The 23308-nt window shown below is 42.6% G+C and overlaps 1 protein-coding gene across 2 annotated transcripts in view; it reads right to left on the bottom strand.

Moving 5' to 3' along the window:
* The window catches only part of STAG1 (stromal antigen 1), an 815655-nt gene that overhangs the window by 141215 nt on the left and 651132 nt on the right, over window positions 1–23308 (bottom strand). For both annotated transcript variants that reach the window (XM_029617274.1, XM_029617273.1), the window contains one exon: window positions 5022–5196. In XM_029617274.1, coding sequence (XP_029473134.1) covers window positions 5022–5196 — 175 coding nt within the window. The remainder of the gene's footprint in view (window positions 1–5021; window positions 5197–23308) is intronic.

Genomic DNA, 23308 nt, shown 5'->3' with positions numbered 1-23308 from the left:
TGACAACTACTACTTGATGATTAATACCCTTATTCAATAAACATACACATGGTTAATGCGATTCCAACATTGCTCTATGATTCAACGGCAAGAGGAAATGTGGAAAAAAGGATTTGCATTCACAAATAAGCGGGGGAGTAGCTTGCTTGTTGCAATTAAGCCTGATGCTTCACTTGAAATACATATCCAGTGCAGCTCACTGCTTCAATGGCAGGGGGGATGAAGAAAAGAGGATTTATATTCAGACATCAACCAACACGGACTGAATTGCACAGGCTGGGTAAACAAATAAGCATGGGAGTAGCTTCCTTATTGCGGCGGCTACTACCCCTAACCAATTAAGCTTGATACTTCACTTTGATGCAGCTCCAGCACTGCTCTCTACATCAATGGCGGGGGTGGAAGGTAATTAGAACCAAAAAGCTACTAATAAGGGCCAAGAGTAACAAATAAGTATGAGAAAAATAAGTGTGAAAGCTTGCTGGGCAGACTGGATGGGCTCTTTGGTCTTCTTCTGCCATCATTTCTATGTTTCTATTCACAAGCCTCCTATGTGGGACTGTTTCAAAAGCTTTGCTGAAATCCAAGTAAATCACATCAAGCGCTCTTCCTTGATCCAATTCTCTAGTCACCCAATCAAAAAAAAATCAATTAGATTTGTCTGACAGGACGTTCCCCCAGTGAATCCATGCTGCCTCAAGGTCCAGCAACTTACTAGATTGTAGACAGTTCAAAATTCTTTTATTTCAAGGATCTATTGAAAAGGTCTTACAGTGGACCCGCCAATACATCTCTGGATTCCCATAGTATCCTGGGATGTACCTCATCCAGCCCCATGACCGGGTCCACTTTCATTTTTTCTAGCTCTTCCGACACATTCTCTTTCATATAAGGAGTTATGTCTACCCCATTCCCATCTACAGTCTTGTAAGCCAGCAATGGACTTTCTCCAGAGTCTTATTAGTGAACACCAAACTGAAGTATTGTTTAATATTTCTGTCATTTCTTTGTCTCTCGCTACACATTGCTCCTTGTCTCCTTTCAATTTCACTATACCACTTTGGGCCTTCCTTCTTTCTCTGATATATCTAAAAACTGTTTTGACATCTCTCTATCTCTTTAGCAATCCTTTCTTCTACTTAACCTTTTGCATTCCTGATTTCTTTTTTCATCTCCCTCAGTTTCACTTCTGTTCCTCTTTTTGGGATCCTTTATACTTCCTTAATGCTGTTCTTTTTACCTTTATGTTCTCAGCCATCTCCTTTAAGAACCAAATCAGGTTCTTATTCCTTTTATTTTTGTAACATATTAGATGTCTTGCCTTTGTAATAGTTTATTTATTTATTTATTTATAACATTTTTATATACCGAGGTTCAATTAACAAGATTAATTATCACTTCGGTTTACATTACAACCAGCAAAAAATAACAGAGACAAAGTCTTGTTTTACAATGAACAGGGTAGAAGTAACCTGGATTAAAACAATGAACAGGGTAGAAGTAACCTGGATAAACATAAAATGGGTGAAGCAAGTATAGAGAATTGGGTCTGTATAATTTGGGCGAAAAGCAGGGAAATTAAATAGGGGAGGACTATGAAGGCCTCAAGCTGGATAGTGTTCCTTTTAATTTAATAATAGTTCCTTTTAATTTGGCCCACTGTTATTCCACCTCGCCCATTTCTCCCAGTCTTTGAGTTCTTCCTCCAGGTACATCCCCATTTTGTCAAAGTCCGTATTTTAAAAATTCAAAACTTGGGTCTTCTTGCGAATTCTCTGTATTTTATTTGTGATATCAAACCATACCATTTGATGATCACTGATGCTCAGGTGGGCACCTGTCTGGAAATTAGAAACATTATCCCCATTAGTGAGCATTAGATAGAGTATCACACTCTCCCTTGTGGGTTCCATTACCATTTATTTGAGAAGATCCCCTTGAAGGGCATCTACTATCTCTCTTGCAGATTCTGCAGAAAGGATACTCCAATCCACATCCAGCAGATTAAAATTCAAGTTAGACTCTTCCACAGAAGAATAAACTTGTATTTCCGTCTCTTTACTGTCTTCTTCTTTCTTCAAAGGAGGCAAATAATAGGTTTTAGAAACTGGTGGAATAGCTTGTGCAGGCACCTTTTTAATATCTCCAGCAGATAGTGCTTAAACATTTCCTTCAGAAATATCAGTGGTAGTGTAGGAAAGTTTATGAAACTAAGATTTTTTTCTCCTTGAATGTTCTCAAGGTTTTCCATTTTGGTTACCAGTGACATTTGCTTTCATATAAGATTCCTGGGCAAGCTTAACATGATCAATGTCAATGTTAAGTAGATATTTGTGACCCAGATTATTTAAATCGACACATTTAGTAACCAAGGGAATTAATCGTGCCATGATGGAACTCCCTAGGTCTTCTATTGCTTCCCTATCAATTCCAGAGTAAACTGATTTGGTCTTAACAGGGGAAGACTCTTAGAAGCTACATGGGAAGACACATCGATACTCTGAGCAGCATGAGAAGCCTGTTCATAACCTCCATTTTCTCTACTCCTAGCCATCAACTCCTCAGAGCCACCGAAGATGTCCAGACTGGTTAGTGCAGCCATATTGTGTCTCCCCATGCTCCCTGTCCAGGGAACCACTGCTTCGATATCATCCAGCTGCAACTCTCTTTGCTGCGGACCAGACATCCAAGCTGCACCGGATCCATAGGAGTACTATCCATTGGGGACAAATACACCAATGAGCCTGGGGGAGATGCGAGTATAACTTCTTCTCCAAATCTCCCTAGCAGCTCTAATCCTGATGGTAAGGAGCTACGAGATGTTCCGGAGGTCTGCAGTGAGTTCCAGACATCGCTTTCTTCTTTCATCCAATTATGGCTGGCAAAAGGCAAATTAAGAAAGAAAAATCTTCAGGCCACAATAAGTGAGCTCACTTCACTGAAAACTACACAGACACCATCTCAAATCCCTGAGCTGGGTTCTATATTAGGACTCACTACCCAGGAAAAGGACCCAGGCATCATAGTGGACAATATGTTGAAATCCTCAGTCCACTATGTGGCGTTGGTCAAAAAAGCAAACAATGTTAGGAATTATTAGGAAAGGAATGAAGAATAAAATACAGAATATCATATCTCTGTACTATGTGCAATTCTGGTCCCACATCTCAAAATAAAGATACAGTGGACTAGTAGAAGGTTCAGAGAAAGTTATGAAAATGACAAAGGGAATGGAACAGTTGCACTACAAGGAAATGACAAAGAGTTTAAGGATCCTTCAGCTTGGAAAAGAGATGGCTGCGGGGAGATATGGTCTATAAAATCTTAAGTGGAGTAGAATGCAAATTAGTTGTTTACTCTTTCAAAAAATAAAAAGATAAGAGGACACACCTTGAAGTTACTAAATAATATGTTTAAAACAAATTGTAAAAAATACTTTTTCACTCAATGAATAACTACGTTCTGGAATTCATTGCCGAATGACGTGGCAAAGGCACTTACCAGCTAGATTTAAAAAACGTTTGGACAAGATCTTGGAAGAAAAGTCCATAAAATGTTATTAACCAGGAAGACTTGAGAAAAGCTACTGCTTATCTCTGGGCATAAGCAATATGGAATCTATTTGGGATCCTGTCAATTACTTGTGACCTGGACTGTAAGAAAAAGGATGTTGGGCTTTATGGTAGGTTCTTAAACCCAGATGGCCATTCCTGAATCACGGCATCCAAGTCTGGAGGAACCCTGCTTTTTGCTTTGACTGAAAAACCTTTCAATTTTCGCATTCCTGCTTATCGCCATTAAATTCATCAGTGGCTTTCCCCGCTTGTGCATAATTTGGTCAAACGCAAACTGGGCAAATTGGGATACAGTCCATTGTTTTGGGATCTAATGGATTGTGGCTGAGAAAGTCTGCCTGAACATTTTCTGCTACCTCTAAGTGTGCTGCTGAAAAAGTCATTAGGTTTCTCTCCACCCAGCACAACACTGGAATTGCTTTCTCTGACACATTTGATAACTCTTCCCCAATTGGTATTTTTAAGGAATATCTTCTGAAGATTTTGCATTTACGTTCATAAGCATTTCTTCCTATCAGCAGGGCTTTTTTTTTTTTTTTTTGAAAGACCATCTCCTGGGGGAAGAGGACATGAATCGAGGGTGTTCAAGATGAAAGTCCTGTGGCAAGTTTGAATATTACACATATTCTGGAAAGATCTACAGATGGGGAGGAGATGTGCATTTATTCAGTCAATACTGGGGTAACTGAAATCACTCACTGTCGACTTTTTCCCATCATCTAGTTTAAAAGCTAGTTTAAATGCAACAAAAGAGATGGTTATTATGACTGGGGATTAAGGATGGGGTGAATACAGGAAAAGGCAGGAAGAAGAGGGTGAGGACATGGGCTAAGGAGGTTAAAGGACACCAGATTGAAGGGATGAGGTAGGAAGTGGAGGAGAAGACAGATAGAAGAACTGGGATTGGGATGGGAGAACTGGAGACAACAGTAAATGTGGGATTGAGATGAGAGTGTGGTAGGAGCGGGGAGAAGATGCAGAAACCCGATGCAATCATCTCTCCCCTCTGTCAACTGCCTAGTGCAATCATCTCTTCTTCCCCACAACTCCAAGGCAATCATCTCCATTCTACCCCCCTCACCTAGCATAGCCATATTTCTCTCCTACCAACTCCCAAACAATCCTCATTTTTAGTGTCCCTCTAGCATGATCCCCTCCCACTGGTAGGAATTGGAGAGCAAGCGCCTCTTACTTGCAACTATGTCATCCTTTCCGAATTTGAACTGTATAGGGCTGGTGGACCTTAAGAATTTATGGGGCTCTGACTGAAATATTGGAAAAACACAGTCCTAATAAATAAATCTGAACAGTATTCAAGAAATTCCATGCCCTATTACACTGGGAGTTATATGTTGTACCTAGACTATGCAAAAGATTCATCTTTGAAGCACATTTCATTTGAAACTGAAAGACAGAACAATAACAAAAATACTTCTCTCAACATACCCATGCTCTGGTTCTCTTCATCTTGGTCTATGAAAACATGATCCATCACAAAGTTGAGGAGCTCTGACTGTAGTCCCAAATCTGGATTGAACACCAAGGGTAGAAGACCCTCTCTGCCTCCTGTAGTTAACTGGTGGCTAAATATCATCAAAAGGTCACAGAGCAACATGAAAGCCTAGAAACAAATTAATATCGACATTTACTCTCAAACATCCAAAGAGCAAAATCCAACTGCCAATTTAAAACTTGATTTGGCTGTCTATATGAATGCAACTAGGTATACAAAAGGTGGGTGGGTGTGTGTGTGTACATGTTTCTAAAATGGCACTAGGACAACAGGACAGTAAGAGGGTAATGAACTAATGCATTCAGTCTCTTTCTCATGAACAACAAGCTTATTAATTTCAACTGGACATTTGTCCCACACTCAAAATTAATTCATAACTTAGCAATTACTATCAGAAATGGCCTAGGAATGAATTAGCATATGTTGAAGAACAGGACTAAGCTACACTAGCAGTGCAGTTAAAGAAGCATAGTAAGCATATCTGCAGGCAACATTAAGAACATGCATAAGAACATGCCATGCTGGGTCAGACCAAGGGTCCATCAAGCCCAGCATCCTGTTTCCAACAATGGCCAATCCAGGCCGTAAGAACCTGGCAAGTACCCAAAAACTAAGGGGTAGATTTTAAAAAAAGAGCGCGATCGCGTACTTTTGTTCGCACAGGAGGCGCAAACAAAAGTACGCTGGATTTTATAAGATACGCGCATAGCCGCGCGTATCTTATAAAATCCTGGATCGGCGCGTGCAAGGCTGCCGATTTTGGGCAGCCTGTGCGCACCGAGCCGCGCAGCCTGCCTCCGTTCCCTCCGAGGCCGCTCCGAAATCGGAGCGGCCTCGGAGGGAACTTTCTTTCGCCCTCCCCTCACCTTCCCCTCCCTTCCCCTACCTAACCCACTCCCCCGGCCCTATCTAAACCCCCCACTTACCTTTGTCCCTCGATTTACGCCTGCTAGAAGCAGACGTAAATCTACGCGCGCCAGCAGACTGCTGGCGCACCGTCATCCGACCCAGGGGCTGGTCCGGAGGCCTCGACCACGCCGGCGCCAGGCCCTGGTCCCGCCCCGAAATGCCATGCCCCGCCCCCAAAACGCTGCATCATTTGGCCCCGCCCCCGACATGCCGCCTTAAAAAAACCCCGGGACTTACGTGCATCCCGGGGCTCTGTGCGCGCCGGCGGCCAATGCAAAATAGGCGTCCCGGCGCGCAAGGGCCCTGCTCGCGTAAATCTGCCCGGATTTACGCGAGCAGGGCATTTAAAATCCGCCCGAGAGTCTATTCTTAAAGTCTCTCTCTGTCTCCCTAAGAGAAGAAATGCATGGTTAAGTCTTCAGTTTCTTTTCTTTCACAATCAATAAAATGCAGTATAGGGCTTCTTTCATACAAACCCAGTAAAATAAAAAAAATATATCTGGTTGTGCATGCACTGCTGAAAAATAATTTTAATGGTATCTACTGAAATGTATAAAGAGTAGGTCAATTTAGTAGATTGATTTGCAGTTTTATGACAAGTTAAATAGTTTTATTTATTTAAAAATATTTATTACTCTCTCCAACTAGAAGTACTGCTTTAATTTTCCAGTCATTAAAAGCATCCTTTTTTTTCTTTTTTTATCCTGGGCGCTCCTTTCTTTAACAGAAAATAGACAGGAAATCTGGGGTATGAACTAAGACATAATCTATGACATAATTTTAACAGATTTTATTTTTCAAATGCTTTGGATTATCAGATTGTTTAGCAATCTACAAGGAGGTCACCCGTGTCTGGAGAAGTTCTTTGCATAGAGTGATTTCAATAAGAGTCTTTTTTTTGCTTGGGACATTTTCTTTTTTAAATGTATTGAGGCGAAGTTAATTATTTGGGAATATTATTTAGTATGTTTGTGCTTTTAATAGTCAGTCTTATTGAGAGTTTGATCATTACGCTTAGGCCACTACCAGACATAGGGGGTAAATTTTAAAAGAGAGCGCGCGCGAACTTTTGTTCGCGCATCAGGCGCGAACAAAAGTACGCTGGATTTTATAAGATACGCGCATAGCTGCGCGTATCTTATAAAATCCGGGGTCAGCGCGCGCAAGGGGGTGCACATTTGTGCAACTTGCGCACGCCGAGCCCTGAGCGCGTTGCCCGTTCCCTCCGAAGCCGCTCCGAAATCGGAGCGGCCTCGGAGGGAACTTTCCTTCCACCCCCCCGCACCTTCCCCTCCCTAACCCACCCTCCCGGCCCTATCTAGACCCCCCCTACCTTTATCAGAAAAGTTACTACTGCCTCCGGGCAGGCCCCGACACAGGCCGCTGTGTCGGGGCACTCGGCCATGCCCCCGGACCGCCCACATGCCCCGAACACACCCCCGATCCAAAACCGCGCCCCCTGGCCACGCCCCTGACCGCCCCTTTTTGCAAGCCCCAGGACTTGCGCGCGCCGCCGAGCCTATGCAAAATATGCGCGTAACCCTTTTAAAATCCGGCCCATAGTGAATTCACTAATACATTAATTAGACACATTAATTAGACATTAATTAGACACATTCCTGCTTCCACAGCAACCTAAAACTTAAGTAGGAACCGAACAAATTTGAGATGAAGGCAGCAGTCCAGCAGCAAAAGGGGGCTTCCCAGTCTTTTGCATTGAGTGTCACATGTATGATTTTTTACCCGCCGGTGAGAAATTGTACATGTGCATGCGATGCAAAGAGTTCTTGGCTCTCAGAGAACGAGTCCGATCTCTGGAGGCTAGAGTGGCAGACCTGGAGGAGCTGAGGCAGACAGAGAGGTATATAGATGAGACCTTCAGGGACATAGTAGCCAAGTCCCAACTTCAGACTGGCAGCCCTGGTGCTACCTTGGAGGAAGAAGGTCTCATGATTGGAGAGCATCAATCTGGTGCAGCAGGAAAGGATCCTGTAGCAAAGACCTGCTCTCCAGGTGGTGCATTGTCCTTTCGCACGGAGATCTCCCCAAGCCCTACTGCCAAGGAGGGAAGGGTTAGGTCGGCCGTCATAGTTAGTGATTCGATTATTAGGAGACAGCTGGGTGGCTGGTGGGCGTGAGGATTGCCTGGTAATATGCCTAACCTGGTGCAAAGGTGGCAGACCTCACGCGTCACCTAGATAGGATTTTAGACAGTGCTGGGGAGGATCCGGCTGTCATGGTACATGTGGGCACCAACGACACGGGAAAATGTGGGAGGGAGGTTCTGGAAGCCAAATTTAGGCTCTTAGGTAGAAAGCTTAAATCCAGAACCTCCAGGGTATCATTCTCTGAAATGCTCCCTGTTCCATGCGCAGGTCCCCAGAGGCAGGCAGAGCTCCTGAGTCTCAATGTGTGGATGAGACGATGGTGCAAGGAAGAGGAATTCAGTTTTGTAAGGAACTGGGGAACCTTTTGGGGAAGGGGGAGTCTCTTCCATAGGGATGGGCTCCACCTTAACCAGGGTAGAACCAGACTGCTGGCGCTAACCTTTAAAAAGGAGATAGAGCAAAGGGGAAAGCCAACAGTCACTCAGCAGTGCATGGTTCGGAGGGAGGTATCTTCAAAGGATACTAATGATGCATTAGAATTAGGGCATCCCAACATAATAAGAAATAAGAATTAGGGCATCCCAATAATAAGAAAAATAGTCCAAGTGCCTGTAACTAAAAACTCACCTGAGCTAAAAAATTCTAACTTATCCCTATCAATTAAAAAGCAGAATGAAAATACAAACAAAAAACAAACAAAGAAATGTTTGTATGCTAATGCCAGAAGTTTAAGAAGAAAGAATGTATAGCAGTGAATTATGACAGACTTAATTGGCATCTCAGACACATGGTGGAAGGAGGACAACTAATGGGACAGTGCTATACCGGGTACAAGTTATATTGCAATGACAGAGAGGAGCACCTGGGAGGCGGTGTGGCACTTTATGTCCGGGATGGCATAGAGTCCAACAGGATAAACACCCTGCATGAGACTAAATGCACAACTGAATATTTATGGGTAGAAATCCCTTGTGAGTTGGGGAAGACTATAGTGATAGGAATATACTACCGTCCATCTGGTCAAGATGGTAAGACGGACAGTGAAATGCTAAGAGAAATTAGGGAAGCTAACCAAATTGGAAGTGCGGTAATAATGGGCGATTTCAATTACCCTAATATTGACTGGGTAAATGTATCATCAGTACATACTAGAAATATAAAGTTCCTGGATGGAATAAATGACATTTTTATGGAGCAATTGGTTCAGGAACAGACAAGAGAGGGATCAATGTTAGATCTAATTCTCAGTGGAGCACAGGATTTGGTGAGAGAGGTAACAGTGGTGGGGCCGCTTGGCAATATGATCAAATTTGAATTAATGACTGGAAGGGGGGCAGTAAGCAAATCCACGGCTCTCGTGCTAAACTTTCATAAGGGAAACTTTGATAAAATAAGAAAAATAGTTAGAAAAAACTGAAAGGAGCAGCTACAAAGGTAAAATGTCTGCAAGAAGCGTGGTCATTGTTAAAAAATACCATCCTAGAAGCACAGTCCAGATTTATTCCATACATTAAGAAAGGTGGAAAGAAGGCAAAACGATTACCGGCAAGGTTAAAAGGGGAAGTGAAAGAAGGTATTTTAGCCAAAAGATCTTCATTCAAAAATTGGAAGAAGGATCCAACAGAAGAAAATAGAATAAAGCATAAACATTGGCAAGTTAAATGTAAGACATTGATAAGACAGGCTAAGAGAGAATTTGAAAAGAAGTTGGCTGTAGAGGCAAAAACTTACAGTAAAAACTTTTAAAAATATATCCGAAGCAGAAAGCCTGTGAAGGAGTCAGCTGGACCGTTAGATGATTGAGGGGTAAAAGGGGCACTTAGAAAAGATAAGGCCATCGCGGAAAGATTAAATGATTTCTTTGCTTCAGTGTTTACAGAAGAGGATGCTGAGGAGGTACCCGTACCGGAGAAGGTTTCCATGGGTAATGATTCAGATGGACTGAACCAAATCACGGTGAACTTAGAAGATGTAGTGAGCCTGACTGACAAACTGAAGAGTTGTAAATTATCTGGACCGGATGGTATACACCCCAGAGTTCTGAAGGAATTAAAAAATGAAATTTCAGACCTATTAGTAAAAATTTGTAATCTATCATTACAATCATCCATTGTACCTGAAGACTGGAGGAGAGCTAATGTAACCCCAATATTTAAAAAGGGCTCCAGGGGTGATCTGGGAAACAACACACCGGTTAGCCTTACTTCAGTGCCAGGCAAAATAGTGGAAAGTGTTCTCAATATCAAAATCACAGAACATATAGAAAGACATGGTTTAATGGAACAAAATCAGCATGGCTTTACCCAAGGCAAGTGTTGCCTCACAAATCTGCTTCACTTTTTTGAAGGAGTTAATAAACATGTGGATAAAGGTGAACCTGTAGATGTAGTGCACTTGGGTTTTCAGAAGGCGTTTGACAAAGTTCCTCATGAGAGGCTTCTAGGAAAAGTAAAGAGTCATGGATTAGGTGGCGTTGTCCTTTCGTGGACTACAAACTGGCTAAAAGCAGGAAACAGAGATTAGGATTAAATGGACAATTTTCTCAGTGGAAGGGAGTGGGCAGTGGAATGCCTCAGGGATCTGTATTGGGACCCTTAGTTATCAATCTACTAGATAAAGGAGCCCTGACCGACGTGCCGCAAATGCGCAGTAGAGCAGCTCTACCGCGCATGCGCGGGTGAGCACGTCGGTCAGAGCTTGCCTGTTAACTAAAATGGCGCTGGGAGGAGCAGTAGCGGCAGCGGCGAGGACCAGTAGCGGCGGCGCGTACAAGGGAGGGAGGGACCTCCCCCCCCCCGGAGATCTTCCGTCTGCGCCATCCGAAGGGGTTGTGAATGAGCTGGGAGGGGATTGAGAGAGGGGGCGTGACTGAGGGGAGGGGGGAGGGAGGAGAGAGTGAGGTGAGAGGGAGAACTGGGGTGGGATGGAGAATAGAGGTGGAAGGGAGAATGAGGGGGAGGGAGGGGGAGGGAGGGGGAGGTGGAAGGGAGAATGAGGGGGAGAGGGAGGGGGAGGTGGAAGGGGAATGAGGGGAGGGGGAGGGAGAACGAGCGGGAAGGAAATGGACCGAAAAATTTTTTTTAATGTAGCCCGTTGTTACGGGCTTAACGGCTAGTATATTTATAAATGATCTGGAAAGAAATACGATGAGTGAGGTAATCAAATTTGCAGATGTTACAAAATTGTTCAGAGTAGTTAAATCACAAGCAGATTGTGATAAATTGCAGGAAGACCTTGTGAGACTGGAAAATTGGGCATCGAAATGGCAGATGAAATTTAATGTGGATAAGTGCAAGGTGATGCATATATGAAAAAATAACCAATGCTATAGTTACACATTGTTAGGTTCCATATTAGGTTACTCCTGGGGGAATTCTGTGCAAAAAAAATTGAAAATTCTGCACATACATTTTCTAAATTCTGCACATTTATTTTTCAAAATAACAATATTTTTTGCAAATTATTCTGCATTTCAGTGCAATGAGTGTCCCTGGCAACTTAGCTCATCTGCCAGCAGTGTCAATTGTTGCTGCTGGCAGATGAGCCAAGCTGGCAGGGACTGCTGCAGTTGTTGCTAACCTCTCCAACCTGAGTATCCCTGCCCACTGTCTCTCTTACATGATTATCAGACATATGCTTTCTCTCACATGCCATCTGTCACACACATGTTCTGTCTCCCCACATACAACTCTCTCTCACACACACACACACACACACTCCCCCCCCCATACAGACTTCCCAGGTAGACACCTACCCACTGGCTCACAACAAACACAAGGGCTCAAACATACACTCTCAGGGCCAGGGCCTCTTCTTTAGCCCCTCTCCCTCCTTTCTCTTTCTCCCTTCTCTTTCTCTGTCCCCGTCTCCTCTGTTCCTCTCCCTTCTCTCTCTCTTCTCCTTCTTGCTTGCTTACCTCGATCTGCCGATGCCGTGCTGCGATGCCCCCACTCTCCATGCGCCACCTGACTTCCCCTCCCTTCTCTCCTCTCCCCCTCTTTCCCCTCTTCTCTTTCCCCCTTCCCTCTGTTCCCCTCCTTCTCTCCTCCTCCTCTTTTTTTCCGCCTTCTTTCCCTCTCCCCTTTGTTCCCCTCCCCTCTTTTTCCGCCTTTTCTCTTCCCCCTTCTCTTTCCCCTTCTCTCTCTTTCCCCCCCGTTCCCCTCCCTTCTCTCTCTCCCTCTTCTCCTCCTTGCTCCTTGAGACGCCGGTGGCGTGCTGCGATGTGATGCCTCCACTCTCCGAGCGCTACCTTACGTCGCTGTTCCAGATTGGCCGCTGTCCGTGCGCGGCATGCTTCCGGGTTTTTTATTTATCCTTCTCCGGCGTGGGAGGAAATCGTGAGGGCAGCGAGGGAGGAAATCGCGAAGGCAACGAGGGAGGAAATTGTGAGGGCAGTGAGGGAGGAAATCTGCATGGCATGCTTCCGGGTTTTTTATTTATCCTTTTCCGGCGTGGGAGAAAATCGCGAGGGCAGCGAGGGAGGAAATCTGCACGGCGGCGTTGAAATCTGCGCAGCGGTAATGAAATCTGCGGGAACTGCGACGAATGAAGAAACCTGCAAGGTGAGGGAGGAATTCTTCAGTAGCGCAGAATTCCCCCAGGAGTATTAAGTGCTACCACCCAAGAAAGAGATCTAGGCGTCATAGTGGATAACACATTGAAATCGTCAGTTCACAGTGTGCTGCGGCAGTCAAAAAAACAAACAGAATGTTGGGAATGATTAGAAAGGGAATGGTGAATAAAACGGAAAGTGTCATAATGCCTCTGTATCGCTCCATGGTGAGACTGCACCTTGAATACTGTGTACAATTCTGGTTGCCGCATCTCAAAAAAGATATAATTGTGATGGAGAAGGTACAGAGAAGGGCAACCAAAATGATAAGGGGAATGGAACAGCTCCCCTATGAGGAAAGACTAAAGAGGTTAGGACTTTTCAGCTTGGAGAAGAGACGGCTGAGGGGGGAATATGATAGAGCTGTTTAAAATCATGAGAGGTCTAGAACAGGTAGATGTGAATTGGTTATTTACTCTTTCAGATAATAGAAAGACTAGGGGGCACTCTATGAAGTTAGCATGTGGCACATTTAAAACTAATCGGAGAAAGTTCTTTTTCACTTAACGCACAATTAAACTCTGGAATTTGTTGCCAGAGGATGTGGTTAGTGCAGTTAGTATAGCTGTGCTTAAAAAAGGATTGGATAAGTTCTTGGAGGAGAAGTCCATTACCTGCTATTAATTAAGTTGACTTAGAAAATAGCCACTGCCATTACTAGCAACAGTAACATGGAATAGACTTAGTTTTTGAGTACTTGCCAGGTTCTCATCGCCTGGAATGGCCACTGTTGGAAACAGGATCCTAGGCTTGATGGACCCTTGGTCTGACCCAGTACGGCATGTTCTTATGTTCACAATGAAGAAAAGCACACCATCTCTATCATGAGGCATGGAGATGGATCCTTGCTGTTTTGGGGGTGTATGAGCTACAGCAGCACAGGGAATTTAGTCAAAATTGAAGGCAGGATGAATGCAGCATCTTATAAAAAAAATATTGGAGGAGAATTTGCTTTTATCAGCCAGGAAGCTGCACATGGGGCACACTTGAACTTTTCAACATGACAATGATCCAAAACATATGACCAAGTCAACTCTTCAGTGGCTGCAGCAGAAGGAAGTGAAGGTATTAGAGTAGCCATCACAGTCTTCTGACCTCAACATTATTGATCCACTTTGGGGAGAACTCAAACATGCAGTTCATGCTAGACAACCAAAGAATTTACAGGATCTGGAGGCTTTTTGCCAAGAGGAATGGGCAGCTTTATCACATGAGAAAATAAAGGGACTCATTCCCAATTATCACAAAAGACTGCAAGCAGTCACTTATGCAAAAAGGGGCAATACATGATATTAAGAACTAAGGGTATGCACATTTATTGCTATGGTTTAATTATTGTGCTATTCTACGATGCATAATAGTTAAATTTGAAACATTAAAAACAGACGTGTTTTGTCTAATCACTCATGTTTTCTTAAATTGCTACATATCTTACAAATTCTGCCAGGGGTATGTAAACTTATGAGCACAACTGTAGTGATCCCCTGGCTAAGAAAATGTTGGGCATCAAATCTCCACCCTGATCCTGCAAATCTGCCCCTGAACACCCGAGACAGAAAAGGCTCTTACCTCCTCCTGCTGTTGTATACTAAATGCTGATACAGGTAACAGAACTAGGTACTTAGTATTAATTTATTCACTTCATACCAGGGTGAAACAGTCAATCCCTGTTAGGAATTCAGTACTGAACAGGGATTGATCCCTTCTATGTCAGTGAAACCAATCCCCATTTGGTACTGAGTTCTGAACAGAGATAGTAGAGTTGTTTAGCTGTAACAAGTGTTCTCAGAGGACAGCACATCACACTACTACATGTCTACATGGGAGCCTCTTCACTATATATTTTAGTTTAGAAACCAACTGTAGAGTGAGTTGGATGGGTTTGTGTGAGGACTAACATCTTGCTGTCCTCTGAAAACACCTGTTACAGCAATGCAACTCTGCTTTTCAGAGGACAAACAGGATGGCAATACTCACACATGGGAAATCTTTTGCCACAGAATGTCCCAAATAAAAAAAAAGGTAAAACCTGAAACAATGCAAGTGGGCAAAAGCTGTTTTTGATGGAAACAAGCCTTTTTTGTATGTTCTGCTTTTTTTTATGGGGACAGCCTGGAACCAAAACAACAAGCCCTAGGAAGGATGCAGTTGGGTTCTATACCTCAAGCAGACTCCCTCAGGACAGCACGGCCAATATTACTGTGGTGTTGGAGGTCTTCATTTAAACAACAGTGTGATGTGAATTTATGAAGAGAACTCTGTATCTTAGCTTTACAGATTTCCTCCATGGAGGCTAATCTTAGGTGGGCTTAGGTATGACCCACCAGACTCAGGCCTGCCTGGGCATAACCCAAGGAGAGGCAATCAGCTAGTCAATTTAAAAGGGCGTGCTTGCCACAGCAATTCCAGGCTTGCTGGTGTCAAAAGAAGCAACTCTATAGATATGTGGCCTGGGAAAGAAAGTTGGAAGGACAATTAACTCGTTAAGATGCAAGTACCTTAGAGGCAGTCATTTAGAAGGCATGTGTAAAACCACCATATTGTGAAAAAATTTGGTATACGATGGATAAGTCACTATGGCCTGGAGGTAATAAATGCTGTGAGTTAAAGTGACCATCACAAAAAATATGACATTCCAGATCAGGTACTTCAGCTCACATAAAAAAAATGCAGGAAGCTTGATGGGAGGCTTGAAATGAAGGAAGCACCACAAGAAATGGACAACTGAAGGCTGCACAGAGATGAGGTTACCTTCTAAATTGTGGTGGAAATTAAAGTGTCATGGTGAAGAAATTAAAAAGCCATGAAATAGAAGGCAATATCCTATTGTGAATTCGGAATTAGTTAAAAAACAAAAACAGAGAATGGGCCTATATGGTCAATTTTCTCAATGGAGAAATGTGAAGAGTGGAGTGTCTCTGGGCTCTGTTCTGGGACCACCGCATTTTAACATATTTAGAAATGACCTGGAAATGTGAATAAGTGAGGTTATCAAATTTGCAGATGAGAGAAAATTATTTAAAATTGTTAAATCTTAAGAGGATTGAGAGACTGGGAATCCAAATAGCAAATGAAATTTAATGTTGACAAGTGCAAAGTGATGCACATAGGAAACAGCAACCCATATTATAGCGACACAATGCAATGTTCCACATTGGGATTCACAACCCAGAAAAATGATCTAGGCATCATCGTGGATAATATGCTGACCTCCTCTGCTTAGGGATTTTTACTAGACTTGGGGAAATGGGGGGAGGGAACTGAGAGGGCCCCTTTTAAGTGTCGACGGCTCCATAATTCCAGGGTTGCCATCGCGTGTTGTATACGAGTCTTTCGCTGCCTTGGTATTTTTCCCCATAGGTTGGGGTATTTTCCTGCAGGGAAAAATACCGCAGGATTTAATAAGCAGTAGGGTAATTCGCAGAGACATTTACCTCAGCTTGGTGAATCCTGTTGCATTTTTCCCCTCGGGGAAAAATAGCATGGCGTAGTGAGTTATTCCTAAATCTGTCTTGGCCAAAAGGTAGGTATAAGAATCATGGCTCCACAACCTCTTGTAAATTTCAGTAAGGTTTTTGCCGCTAGAATAACTGGAAGACACCCATACAGCAGACCATGACCCCAAATCATTGCAAAGGCATCAGAGGCTAGTTTGCCTTGAATTCCCTCTCTGAAGCAGATGTTTAGGGTTAGGGTTAATATTAGAGGAGATGCAAATGGATCTACCACAGATGAACACTACTCATGGTAATATCTGGATTGCTACCTCCTTATTCACAGACCAGTTGGAGTTTCCAGACCTGACTCAGCCTGTCTGTCAGGACACTCACCACCCTACCAGTTATACGGCCTTAACAACCAGTCTCCAGGGGATTGTACCTCCCTGCTTGTTGATTTAGAACATTTCTACTTAGTTGTCTGTTTAGATGAGGAAAACTTTGTTGGCTAACCAATCCCTGAAAGCCTTTGAGTATACAGTATCATCCTTAGCTCTATGAAATTTATCTTCTGAAGCCTTTCCTGAGCAGACTAAAGGCTCTTGGTACAAAGCCCATCTCCAAGGGACCTTCACTCTAGATTGGATGCATCTGTGATTAAGACAATATGCACTGGAGAAATTTGGAAGGGTATTGCCTAGCAGGACAGACAGTCCCTTCAGATGCTGGGTGATGCAGATTCTGTCTTAGAGATCTTGAGAACTGTTGTAATTAGAGGGTTCACTGAGCTCTTCTCATATGAAGATGTGCCAAGAGAATAACATGGACTTTTAATGCTATGAGGCCCATCTTCAACATGTCCCAAGCAGATGTCTGAATCATTCTTATCCTCTCCAAGCGGATAGCAATGTGATAATCCTCTTGCTGGAGGAAGGCTCATGTCTGAATTGTGACTAGCAGACAAATTTCAATTGAGATGATGGGCTCAAGTGAAAATTGAATTGATGAACTCAAGCAAAACCATCCATATATTGGAGTTACTAATTAATTCTAAAGCACCGCCTTGAGATGGACTCTTGACTAACCAATTGTTCAGTTAGGGAAACACATGCAATCCCAATTTGCGCAGATGTGCTGCTATTGCAACCAGACAACTTGTAAATATGTGTAGTGCTCACATCAGACTAAACGGCAGTATATGATACTAAGATGGTTCTTTCCTACTACAAATCTGAGATTTTTTCTGTGACCTGTAAATATTCTATAAGGGTTAAAGCATTCTTTAGATCTAGAGAGCACCGCCAATCCCCTTTTTTGAGAAAGGGAATCAATGTGCCCAGGTAAACCATTTTGAACTTGTTTAAAACCTTCAGATGTCTAGTTTGGAACAAAGTCCTCCCATTTCCTTTGGGTTCAGTAAGTAGCTGGAATAAAATCCCTATCCTCTTCCCTCTGGTGGGAAAGAGGATAGGGATTTTAAGAGGAAGGAGAGCTCCATTTGCATCAATTTATGATGCTGAGACACCACTAAGCAAGTTTTGGTGGGTGATCTGGAGGTACATCTAAATAGGCATAGCCTATACCCTTTTCGAATTATGCTGAGTACTCAAGTGTCCAAAGTTACTCTGGGCCAACAGTTTACATAAAACCTTGGTCTGCTTCCGACAAAGTCTTCTGGCATGGATACTGGTATCTTGGATATGCTGTCTATGATCCAATCAATGCAAAAAAATTAAAGAAGCTCAATCACCGCACAAATGGACAAAAAGAGCAAAATGTGGCAGAAAAAACAAAGTTGAAGAAAAGCAAATGCTAAACTTAAAGTGGCATATAAATCAAATTATTTAAAACCAGATCACAAAAATTATTAAAAATTGTATCAATATGTTTTTTGTGAACTGGTTCATATTTTTGACTTTTTCTCTGTGTATATTATATTTGTTATAATTCAAGTTGCATTGATATATTAAAGTTTTCCATTTTTAAAATTGTATATATTTTTATCTTTTTGTTATGTGAATTGTTTAAGTCAGAAGACATTTTTCTTCATTTTTGTTTTTCCACCTCTTGGCTGGGTTGCTGGTTGGGGGTTTGGGTTCCTCTATTGCCTAAGGTAAACATGAGGACCCTGCTGTTGATTGGACAGAGGGGGCAGAGGAAAACATTTCCTTGGTTGATAGAAATGGCTCCTCTGCACTCCACTTAGGTAAGGGTGGGTCTGGAGCAGCAGTTGAGAAGATCTGGAGTACTGCACAGGGGTCATTAATGTGAACCAACACTTCTTTGACCTTATCTCTGAAGAAATTCTCCTCATTTCAAGGCACATCAATGTCTTTCCTTGACCTCTGTCGGAAGCTCTGAGGCCCACAGCCAGATGAGCATGTGGGTGCCAAAACCCATTGCAGAGACGTTTGATGCTGTCTTGAAAATATCAAAGGTTCATCAGACCATGCGCTTTTCATAATCCATGCCTTTGTCCACCTATTGACGCAAAGTCATCACACTGGTTTTTGAGGAAATTGCACTGCCAACTTTTTTAAGCTCTTTGGAATTTCCCACGTACAGTGTTTTGCAAAAGTATTTAACCCCTTAAAAAATCAGCAGATTTGTATGGATTACAAATAACACTTGCACAGATTGTTATAGACAGCATGTTTATTGCAAGTATGCTCTTAAAGTAAATTTTCAAAGTCACAATTCATTATTTCCCTGCATTTTTTCTAAAATAAAATTAAAAACCGAAAAATGCTGCTTGTATAATTATTCAATCCCAATGCTGTAGAAGCTCCAAGTTTACACAGATGAAAGATACTGGCTTACAATTGGCCTCTACCTGTGATTCATTAAAATACACCAGCTTTTCTGGATAAAAGACCCCCCCAATTCCAATACCATTGGTCAGACTGTGAATCTGAAGGAAAGCTGTGAAAATGCAGACCAAAGAGCATTCTAAGGAAATGAAAGATAAAGTTATAGACATGCACAAGATAGGAGAAGACTACAAAATAATATTCAAGTGTTTGTATATCCCAGTGGGCACTGTTGGATCAATAATGAGGAAATGAAAGCTACATCATACCACCCAGACACTGCAGTGTCAGAACAAGGAGACTTGTGAAGGAAGCCACATAAGAGTCCAACAATCACTTTGAAGGAGCTAGACTTCAGTGGCTGAGACTGGAGTGGAGGGGAACCAGTCAACCATATCAAGAGCTCTGCATACAACTGGCCTGAATGGGAGGGTGGATAAAAAGAAGACATTACTGAAGAAAAACCACACCAGAGCACATCTGAAGTTTGCCAGAGAGCATCAGAGTGATCCAACTAAAATTTGGAATAAGATTTTCTGGTCAGATGAGACAAAAATTGAGTTTTTGGCCAAAATTTAAAACGCTATATGTGGAACAAGTCTAACACTGCCCATTCCTCAGCAAACACCATCCCAACAGTAAAGTATGAAGGTGGCAGTATCAACCTGCTTCAGCAGGATAGTGATCCCAAGCACGAGGCCAAAGCAACACAGGAGTGCTTCAAAAAGAAAAAGGTGAATGTTCTTACAATGGCCAAGTCAAAATCCAGATCTCAATCCAATCGAGAATCTGTGGCACTATTTGAAAATTGCAGTCCATGAGCATCATCCAACCAAGCTGAACAACCTGGAGCAAATCTGTCAGGAAGAATGGGCAAAAATCATGGTGTCCCCTCTTGCCCTGCAACCTGCCCCCCTCTACAGCCATCACTGGTCTGGCCGGCCCGCAGCAGCATCCCACCTGTCTTCAGCTACTGCCAGCCTGGCCTCCAGCGGTAGAAGCCCGCAGCAGCATCCCTCCTGGCCTGCTCTGCCACAGCAGCCTGCTGTGTCCTTCAGCCGTGGAAGGGGCAGGCAGGGTAAGGTGGATGCCACAGTGGCGTTCTGAAAGAGGCATTTTTTTTCGCCTCAAATTTGTGCCACCTGAAGCAGCCGCCTCTCCCTGCCTCATTATAGAACCGCACCTGCCTGTAAGATAATCTCCGAAGATGGCAGAACAGTCTTCACATATGGGTGATATCATCCGATGGAGCCCGGCACAAAAAACCTATGTCAAAGTTTCTAGAACTTTGACTGAACCTCATTGAGCATGCGCTCAGGCATGCATTAAACCACTTGTCCATGCCAGGTCCCCTTAGTCTTGTATCAAAGAATTCAAAATAATAAAAGAGAAAAACCCACATAGTGGAAATCCAACTCCACGGGGTGGTGGGAGGATTTCGTGAAGACTGACATCCTGCTGTCCTCAGAGAACACCTGTTACAGGTAGGCAATTCTCCTTTCTCCGAGGACAAGCAGGATGGCAATCCTTACACATAGGTAAATCCCTAGCTACAGGCTGCCCTCAACATAAAACGGGAGCAACAAAACACCAAACAGTAGACAACGGGCACAACAATAACCAGTTTTGCCTGTAACAGGGGTGGGGGTAGCCTGAATAAAAACAATATGCTTTAGGCAGGAACAGAGTTGGGTTCCACACCTCAAACAAGTTTTTCAAAAGACAGTTTGGACAAACCAGCTCTTATGTTGGCCATTCTTATCCAAACAATAATGTGATGTGAATATGTGCGTATAGAGTCCAACAGGATAAAGATCATACAAGAGACTAAATGATCAGTAAAATCTATATGGGTGGAAATCCCATATGTGTTGGGTAACAGTTTGTGATAGGAGTATACTACCGTCCACCTGGCCAAAATGGTCAGACAGATGATGAAATGCTAAGAGAAATCAGGGAAGCTAACCAATTTGGTAGTGCAGTAATAATGGGATATTTCAATTATCCCAATATTGACTGGGTAAATGTAACATCAGGACATGTTAGAGACAAAGTTCCTGGATTAAATAAACGACTGCTTCATGGAGCGATTGGTTCAGGAACCAACGAGAGAGGAAGCTTTTTTTTTAGACTTAATTCTTAGTGGAACGCAGGATTTGGTGAGAATTAATGGTGTTGGGGCTATTTGGCAATAGTGATCATAACATGATCAAATTTGAACTAATGACTGGAAGGGGGACAATATGTAAATCTACAGCTCTAACACAATTTTCAAAAGGGAAACTTTGATTAAATAAAGAAAATAGTTGGAAAAAAACTGAAAGGTGCAGTTGTAAAGGTTAAAAGTGTACAAAAGGTGTGGACATCCTTTAAAAATACAATCTTAGAAGCACAGTCCAGATGTATTCCACGCATTAAGAAAGGTGGAAGGAAGGCAAAATGATTACTGACATGGTTAAAAGATGAGGTGAAAGAGGCTATTTTAGCCAAAACATCATCCTTCAAAAATTTGAAGGAGGATCCATATGAAGAAAATAGGAAAAAGCATAAGCATTGTCAAGTTAATAGTAAAACATTGATAAGGCAGGCTAAGAGAGAATTTGAAATGAAGTTGGCCATAGAAGCAAAAACTAATATAAACTTTTAAAAATATATCCGAAGTGAAAAACCTGTGACTGAGTCGGTTGGACCGTTAGATAACCGAGGGGTTAAAGGGCTCTTATGGAAGATAAAGCCATTGCAGAAAGACTAATTTCTTTACTAATCAGGATGTGGGAGAGATACAGATTCTGGAGATGGTTTTCAAGGGTGATAAGTCAGATGAACTGAACCAAATCACTGTAAACCTGGAAGATGTAAGTAGGCCAGATTGACAAACTAAAGAGTAGCAAATCACCTGGACCAGATGTTATGCATCCCAGGGTTCTGCAGGGACTCAAAAATGAAATATCAGATCTATTAATTAAAATTTGTAACCTATCATTAAAATCATCCATTGTACCATTGTTAGGACTTTTCAGCTTGGAGAAGAGATGACTGAGGGGGGATATGATAGAGGTGTTTAAAATCATGAGAGGTCTAGAACGGGTAGATGTGAATCGGTTATTTACTCTTTCGGATAGTAGAAAGACTAGGGGGCACTCCATGAAGTTAGCATGGGGCAGATTTAAAACTATTCGGAGAAAGTTCTTTTTTACTCAACGCACAATTAAACTCTGGAATTTGTTGCCAGAGGATGTGGTTAGTGCAGTTAGTATAGCTGTGTTTAAAAAAGGATTGGATAAGTTCTTGGAGGAGAAGTCCATTACCTGCTATTAAGTTCACTTAGAGAATAGCCACTGCCATTAGCAATGGTAACATGGAATAGACTTAGTTTTTGGGTACTTGCCAGGTTCTTATGGCCTGGATTGGCCACTGTTGGAAACAGGATGCTGGGCTTGATGGACCCTTGGTCTGACCCAGTATGGCATTTTCTTATGTTCTTACCTGAAGACTGGAGGGTGGCCAATGTAACCCCAATATTTAATAAGGGCTCCAAGGGCGATCTGGGAAACTATAGACCAGCGAGCCTGACTGCAGTGCTGGGAAAAATAGTGGAAACTATTCTAAAGATCAAAAACACAGAGCTATAGAAAGGCACTGTTTAATGGAACAGTCAGCATGGATTTACCCAAGGGAAGTCTTGGCTCACAAATCTGCTTCATTTTTTTGAAGGGATTAATAAACATATAGATAAAGGTGAAACGGTAGATGTAGTGTATTTGGATTTTCAGAAGGAGTATGACAAAGTAAATACAAGGGAAAATGTCATAATGCCTCTGTATCGCTCCATGGTGAGATTGCACCTTGAGTACTGAGTATAATTCTAGTCACCACATCTCAAAAAATATATAGTTGCACTGGAGAAGGAACAGAGAAGGATGACCAAAATGATAAAGGGGATAGAATAGCTCCCCTATGAGGAAAGGCTAAAGAGATTAGGGCTATTCATCTTGAATAAGAGACGGCTGAGGGGGAATTGATAGAGGTCTTTAAAATCATGAGACGTCTAGAACGGGTAGATGTGAATCGGTTATTTACTCTTTCGGATAATAGAAGGACTAGGGGGCACTTCATGAAGTTATCAAGTAGCACATTCAAAACGAATTGGAGAAAATTATTTTTCACTCAACGCACAATTGAGCTCTGGAGTTTGTTGTCAGAGGATGCGGTTAATGCAGTTAGTATAGCTGGATTTAAAGAAGGTTTGGATAAGTTCATGGAGGAGAAGTCCATTAACTGCCTTTAATCAAACAGGCTTAGGAAATAGCTACTGCTAATACTGGCATCATTTAGCATGGGACC

The sequence above is a fragment of the Rhinatrema bivittatum genome, chromosome 9, assembly GCF_901001135.1.
Source record: "Rhinatrema bivittatum chromosome 9, aRhiBiv1.1, whole genome shotgun sequence".
In the NCBI taxonomy this organism is placed as follows: domain Eukaryota; kingdom Metazoa; phylum Chordata; class Amphibia; order Gymnophiona; family Rhinatrematidae; genus Rhinatrema; species Rhinatrema bivittatum.
This window is presented reverse-complemented; position numbering and strand designations above follow the sequence as displayed.